Source organism: Cyprinodon variegatus, unplaced genomic scaffold (assembly GCF_000732505.1).
Source record: "Cyprinodon variegatus isolate N-32 unplaced genomic scaffold, C_variegatus-1.0 Scaffold1523, whole genome shotgun sequence".
In the NCBI taxonomy this organism is placed as follows: Eukaryota; Metazoa; Chordata; class Actinopteri; order Cyprinodontiformes; family Cyprinodontidae; genus Cyprinodon; species Cyprinodon variegatus.
In genome coordinates this window covers 3,704-11,289 of record NW_015151976.1, presented here as the reverse complement: position 1 = coordinate 11,289, position 7,586 = coordinate 3,704, and the positions used below count along the sequence as shown (strand labels likewise).

The 7,586-nt window shown below is 36.8% G+C and overlaps 1 protein-coding gene across 1 annotated transcript in view; it reads left to right on the top strand.

Annotated features, from left to right (window-relative positions):
- The window catches only part of LOC107103759 (phosphatidylinositol 3,4,5-trisphosphate-dependent Rac exchanger 2 protein-like), a gene marked incomplete at its 3' end in the record, with an annotated part of 55,012 nt that extends 52,559 nt beyond the window's left edge, over positions 1-2,453 (top strand). Inside the window, exons 9-11 of the mRNA XM_015403575.1 lie at positions 1,582-1,731; positions 2,008-2,149; positions 2,392-2,453. Of these exons, the coding sequence (XP_015259061.1) occupies positions 1,582-1,731; positions 2,008-2,149; positions 2,392-2,453 (354 nt within the window). The remainder of the gene's footprint in view (positions 1-1,581; positions 1,732-2,007; positions 2,150-2,391) is intronic.
- Positions 2,454-7,586: the final 5,133 nt, after the last annotated feature.

Sequence of the window (7,586 nt, the reverse complement as noted above, 5' to 3'; positions counted from 1 at the left end):
TTGTTACAACCTCTTTTTAACTTTTCCAATATTTATGCGTTTGATGTCCCCTTTTTTAAAAAAAAGAAAAGGTTTTGTCTGATTATTGTATTTTTCTTTATGTCTTACTCGTGTTTCAGTTTTTGTGACCATTTTTTGGCTGCAGGCTTAAGCTAAAAAGCTTCTGTTCTGCCCGGTTTCTACTACATTCATTTGGCCTGTACATTTTGTCTTACTTTTTGATTAAAAAAACGAAGTAATAAAACTCTCTACAAATGAATTCTTTGTTTCTATGTTGGGAATTTGGATGCATGAGCAAGCATAAATATATATGCAAAGTGTTAGGCTCGTTCTAGAAGAAGTGGTTAAGACCTACTTTTTCAAAATGCACTGTATAATGTTGGAAAGATTTTTGTTTGGACTGGTGCAATATGTCTTTGTTGAAAAAGACAGGGAAATCTTCCTGATGAATTGCAGCCTTTTCTCCCATATTGTTGTTAAGGTTACAAAAAAGTACAAATGTTGCCCATGCAGTTATTTTCGGACATGGCCTGATTCTGGTAGAGATCGAACAAAACAGGTTTTATAAGGTCAATGCATATGCAGATTATTTGGGCATCAGTCCTAAATGATTCCTAATATCTTTTGTCAATTGTTTTTGGTGTCTGTTTTTTCATGCTGATTTTTCTTTTTTCATTTACAAAATAAAAAAGGACAGGATGATTCTACAAAAGTCTTAATTCAAAGAAAAATAAAGACCCAAACCCACTGTTTTAAAGCGTTTACATATAATAACTCAGAATGCAGGAAAATTACACTGGTAAAATGTTTTCCAATATAGACATAGACATTGTTGGAAAGCTTAGATTCTCCACAATTCAACCACCAAGTTCATTTTATGGACACAGCGAGCACCAAAGGACAATTAGAACAGCTTCACTCTATTTCCAATCTGTTCTTGAGATTAATTTGAGAGTTGATGTGATCATGCCTACTTCATGCTGTTAGAAAGGTTCTAGTCAAGTTATTTGTTTGTGTGGTTTCTCGCCAAAATCCTTTATCTAATGATAAAACTTGTTGATTGATATGAAAAATGCAAGTGGAGATTAATTCTAAGGGAATATTATAGGTATTATTTATATAATGTCAATTGACAGGGCTTCTTTATTTGTTTTTTCTGATTTATGTCATTTACGAGGAAGAGCAGCAGTCAATGGGCAAGTTCGTTGGTCTTTGAGCTCTTAAACTTGGAAAAAAGTAGTTCAAATTATGAAAGGAAGTTATTCCTTATTAGTTTTGCAGTCATTTTTTGCACACTACTATAATTATCAAATCAATACATTTTTGACAGAGGTCTCAGAATTGTGTTTTCCAGAAGTTTATTTGGTTTATTTCCTGTTTGATTAATACAAAACCATTGTTTTCTCTGTTGTTCCCAGTAGTTTTATACAATCAAGACCAATGAAAAACAAACTGACTGACTGTCCCTTCAGACATGAACTCAAAACCTGATTTATGTCACAATAAAAGCATTTTGTAAAAGATCTAAATGTATTTCTTAAGATTCTTTTTGGCAATGTGCTCTCCTACTTTGCTGCACAGCTGACTACCACAGCAGCGGTAACATCGTTAACAACGGCTGGAAGATCCACAACACAGCCAAGAACAAGTGGTTCGTCTGCATGGCCAAGACCCCGGAGGAGAAACAGGAGTGGCTGGAGGCCATCATGAAAGAAAGGGAGAGGAGGAAAAGTAAGCAGTAGCTTTAGTCAAACAGTATTTCATCAAACTGACTTAATAGCAGTGATCTAACTACAATAATATCTATTTTAAGTCAGTTCATCTCAGTTTTAGGTCTGCTCTAAATAAATGCTCCCTAATGTCAGACATTATCTACACTTAGACTATTGACGCAAACTGTACTGCTGAAATTAGAGGGCATTAACCTTCTGCTTGTAATTGTTAAGTAGCTCAGGAGCAGAGTGCAAACATTGAATTCATTTTGCGCTTCCTTCTTCCTCTGCACAGGTCTTAGGCTTGGCATGGAGCAGGACACGTGGGTCATGGTCTCAGAGAAAGGAGAAAAGCTCTACCACCTCATGACCAAAGGGAACCTCATTAAAGACCGGAAACGCAAGCTTACCACTTTTCCCAAGTGTTTCCTGGGAAGGTAAGGCTTCTGCTTCTAATCTTGATGCTGTGGTTTGGAAATAACTCTTAGGAGATGCAAACAGTGATCTTGTGGTTTTCTTTTTGTTGTATTAATGAAAAGCCTGTGAGCATAAGGCAACCCAAAGGTTATTTACTGTAGAACTCCTGAAGATGGATTAGAATATAACTCTGCTATGTTTGGTCTTATTTATTTATTTTTTGTACATACAGGCCTTTAAACAGATCAGTTTTCTTTTCCAGACTTTTCACTTTCAAATTGGCAAAGCTTTTTAAAGACAGCAGCAGCTGGGAAGGGCAAGAGGGTATGTGTTTATGGAAAATTGTGTATACCTGCAGTCTCAATCATAGGAAAATAGATTCTGGTTGGATTTAGCCCATGAGTAAAGCGAGTTAAACAAGCATTTTAGTGCATAAAAAGGAACAGTTACAGCAGTTAACTGCTGTATTTAGGTGGTTACTTCTGGAACCCATCGGCCACCAAAAGCGTCACTTGTTTCTGGCATGTTTTTCCAGAAAGTTTTTTTTTCCTTCTGCACAACTTCCATCTGTATCATGGAAGCTAGCTGCTCCCATTTGCTTCCCAATACCATTCTGCATTACAGTCATAAGTAGTTAAATCCATCAGAGCAAGCTGCTTCTGTGTGGTTAAGACTGGGTGACGGTTTTTATTCAAATACTATAAGTAATTTAGTGTTTTTTTTTTACTAAATATGAAAACAGAACATGGATGCTCATGGCATTCACTCTTTAAGGGCCCTGTCACACCTTGCTGATTTAGCCAGTGTATGCCCGACGTCCCAGAATCTCCTAAAACACAGGCATAAGCTAAACTTTCTATGTATTTTTTCAATTTTGGGCATATACATGGCATATTCACGAGTCCAGAGCTTATGTCCAATGACAACTTAACTTATGCATAATAAACGGCAGCGTAATGCTTGTGCATCATGTCATGGGTATTAAGAACCATCAGTTAAAGCTGCTCCCCTGAGGCGCATCTCTGGAGCAGCAATGCCCTGGAGGCGCCCGGTTCGCATAAAAAGATGTCCTTTATCGCGATATTAATCTAGCTACTGTTACCGCCTGCCCCAAGAAAAGAATAGATAAAAACAAAAAGAAAGAGGGTTTGATTCAGTTTCATGTCTGCTAGAAAGTTTGTTGGTTGTGCCATGGTCGTGAATGCAGGGAGGATCTATCACACTCGCCTTCTTGTTTACACTATGATGGGGATGCTGTCTGGAGGAGAACTGACTGTGTCCCCCTATGAACCCTGTTTCATACCAAAATGCTGCCAATACGCCATTAAACAGTAGCTGTAAGTTAGAAACACGTTCAGCGGTCATCTGAAACACGTCAGATACACTGATATGCATTGGAGATAAGTTCTTGATAAATTATGCTCAACTCACTCATAGTTTCTGGATAAGCTAGACTCCATGACTTATGAGAAACTTAAACTTAATGTATGTTAACGATTAGATAGCTTACCTGTAACCTATGGCCAATGTATGGCATATGCTGGCATACGTTGGGAAATTTTGAGCAAGCTTAGAACTTCTCCATGTACTCTCCGTATGTGGACAAAACGTACCCATAACTTATCAAACATTTGCTAACATTTCTGCCAGATTTTTTGTTTGTCAGGCATACACTTGTCTAAGTCGTCAAGGTGTGACAGGGGCTTAAGCTAATTAACTCCAATTGCACACATTTTTTATTTGAACCTCACCTCCAAAAAAGGGGCACTATTGATCCAATCAGATGTATGTATAAGCTCGATCCTGTTTTTCATGAGAAATGCAACCACTGCTTGCACATCTGCATCAGATACAGAATGGTAGTTTTACCAAAAAAAAATTTTTTAAATTAAAGGTGAAAAAGGCACTAATTGCTGCTGCAGCCATGTGACCTTCTCTGTTATCTGAGCAGCTTAGACGACTGTTGAGTAGAAAACAAGTCAATAATAATTATAAGATGTTCAGAGCAATGTGTTTATTTTTTGGCTGTGTTTTAAACACGTTTTTGTCTTTAATGTGATCATTCTTACAGATGCTTCCCACCCCTTGCACATTTTTCATCAATGAAATGTCTTTGTTCTGTGCAATCAAAAGTGATAACATAAGCCTAGTGCTCGGTTTATTGAAAACTGCAGCTGTTTTTACTGAATCAGAAATTTCTTTTGAAATGAATAATACACTTTTGTTGAATATGGCTAGATTTCTTTATTTAGATATCCGTGTTTGAATCAATACAGAAATTCTGTTACTGTTTAGACAACCAAATAGTAGAGACTGCAACACTGGATTGGCTCTCTTTTTTTACAAGGCTTAATCTTAAAAGCACTTTTTATTGAGGACAAACCTTGATCAGGACATTTCTGCTCACGTTCATGTAGGAAGACTGTCCGTGTTAGAGCCAACAGCTAAGAATCTTAAATTCACTGAACAGATGTATTCAGTTTCAAAGACTGAAGCAAATAAACACACACACTCCCACATATTTGTTGTTTCTCTTTTCTTAAATTGACTTCTTATCATTTATATGGTCTAACCATGATCTTCACCATAACCCTATCAATTACCAGTACAGGCCTAACCCTAGAAGTAACCCAAACTCAACTTAAAAATAACCCTTAACGTAGAGCATGACTCTTTTAATCTTGGACGCTGGCTGACTTTAGTCAGCTGCTCTGAACTTTGAATTCTCTAGATGTTTTGATGCTCTGGATATTGTTTTGTTATATTTTATAAACAAATGTAATGATGTGTAGTAAAATATGTTTTGTTTGTTTTAGGAGATTTCATTACACCTGGCATAATAAATAATTAGAATATACTGATATGCTTTTTTTCTAAGCTCATACCATACGTAAAAAAAAAAAAAAAAAAAAAAACTATGCTTATCAATTAATTGTTAGTTGATAAGTAAGATGAATCAACATTGGACTATTTATTAATCAGTATATTGCACCCCTATTAGGAAAAGAATGAGGTCAATGTAAAGTTCCAGTAAGGATAGCGTAACATTAATGTTGCCATAGGGCACCTTGTCTCTATCAAAGCAGTGATTAACTGTGCTGTTGACAATAAAAAAAGAACTCCAAAACAAATCAATAAATGGTGTAGAGTAGGACCTAAATTTGGGAAAGAGGTGAAATTAAACATTTTTACCTAAAGCAACGCGGTGTAACTTCTAGCCCCTTTGAATTTAGCTCCCGTGAAGGTCACTGGTTATGATGGACTCATCAAATTGAACGCTGTTTTGGATTCTGATGGCAGACCACTTTGGACCAGCAGATCGAGAAGTCCTTGAGTTACTTGGAAAGACAAGGGGAAATTTATCCTTCTGGTTTAGGTCCTTCATCAAATAACCAAAAATATTTCTGATCAGACTGGTGTCATACCTGCTTTGCTGCCCAACAACAACTTTAGCTTAGTTAGCTGTCATATTTAAGGGGAGCTTAGATTGTGATAAAATGGTGCTCTCAATGACTTATTCAGTGACACATCCAACCCTGAAGATATAAAGAGTTTTTAAGAAGGGAGGCCCTGACAGTGCATAAATATGCTCCAACATTATTAAAAAAAATTGTCCTTATCTTAAATTAAGCTAATACTTGGGCCATAGGTTACGCAGTGTTCCTTTGAGGGAAGAACAATTTAAAACTTACCAAAGCAAGTTAACATAAAAACACAAGAGGAAGATGAGATAACATGATTGTGTAAGCTAACAGGATGATCTGACTAAAGGCCTGAACTCACCGGTTGTGTACGACTTTTGAATCTCCATTCCGAATTTTTTCCCATGTCGTACTGACTGCGTCTAGAGAGACTCCGACTAGGCAGGGTGAGCAGATCTGTGCAGATTTTTTTCCACTTCTGTCTCTGTGCTACAGAAATTAAAACAATTTCCCACATTTGACTTGAACAGGTTATGAAAAGTTGTTAAAAATACATAAATAAATAAAAAAAACATTGGCGCAGCTATAAAGCAAAGCCCAACTTAACGAGTCTGTGCAGTATCTCAAAACAGAACAGATAAAAACTTTTTAATTGCCTCTATTAAAGGGATAATAAAATCTACATCTAAAGAAAAGAAAAGCACAGCAATAAATGGCATGGGACGATTTATATGCTGACCGAGGCAATGAGAGGTGATTCTCAGAGAAAGATCTGTGAAGTTTGTTGGAGTTTTTGTTTTTCTATTTTTTGTAATGAAGAGTGGAGAGAGATACGCTGTGCTTACCTGCTCCGTTTACCCCTCGTTATTTTGTGAGGCTTAGTGAGATCCCTCTTTTACCATATCCATATAATCCCCTAATTTCTGTCTTCCTGAAGCTTCTTTTTTTTTTTGAGGAGAGTGATAAACTGTGCTTTGTGTCCCTCGTTTTTGTGAGGCTCAAAGGGGATCACTACTTTATCCATTTTTTCTGTCCTCCTGAACTCCTATTATGGGTTAAATATTCAATTCAATACTCTATACGCGATGTGCTACTCCAAAACAGACCGTTTTCCCCATGCGATTGACAGATTTTATTTAATATATTCCCCCAAAATCATGTTAGGTGTGATCATCCCCATTGAATTTCAATGATTGCTAAGTGCAACCACCTCGTTTGACTCGATTTTCCAACAGATCTGACACAAAATCGTCTTTCTTTCATGTAAATAATCAAAGGGCTAGGCTGACGCTGTTTGGGAAACCTCCAAACCAGATTATGTATTTTCACCAACTTTATTTTCTATAACTAATCCTTCAGGTTTCTTCTCTTTCCCTGTAATGCCTTTTTTAAGATTATTTTCTTATAATCAGACTGAAACACCATCGATCTAATGCAGATGTGTTTTTAAAAGCCTGGAGGATAAAATGAATCGCTTAAAAAGTCTATTTCAACATAGCTGTGGCCAAGTTACAAGGCATGGTGGTTTTAAAAATCTGTACTGATTTCTCCTTTGGTCTGCTCAGACAACCCAAACCCTTGTGGTTTAGTCAAGGAATGAATCTGTCAGCTGAAAGGATTAAAAGGATCTAAAGCTAGTCATATGCGGTCATTTCTGTGAGTCTGAGGAGATCAAGTCGTGAGAAAGCAGCACAAAGAAGCCCCCTTTTGGGATCTTGTAACACCTGGATGAGCAGTTGTGCCTTAAAAGACATCTTTTAGTCCATCTGTGCTCCCAGAGCACCCATAATTTCTTAGATGACTACATGGAGGCGTGATTGTTGAGTCAAAAACAGTATTAAATATCTCTGATGAGAACCACATTGCTCATAGCTTCAGCTCTGCCCCCTTCTTTCATTGTTAAATAGATTTTTTGTTTTTGGCTATTCTATTTAAAGCTTTAACTCCTCCCAATGAAATCACACAATCTTATTTGTGGTTTGTTCTTTGCAAGAGAGTCATTCATAAAAGAAAATGTGTGTGACAGATGTTTAGC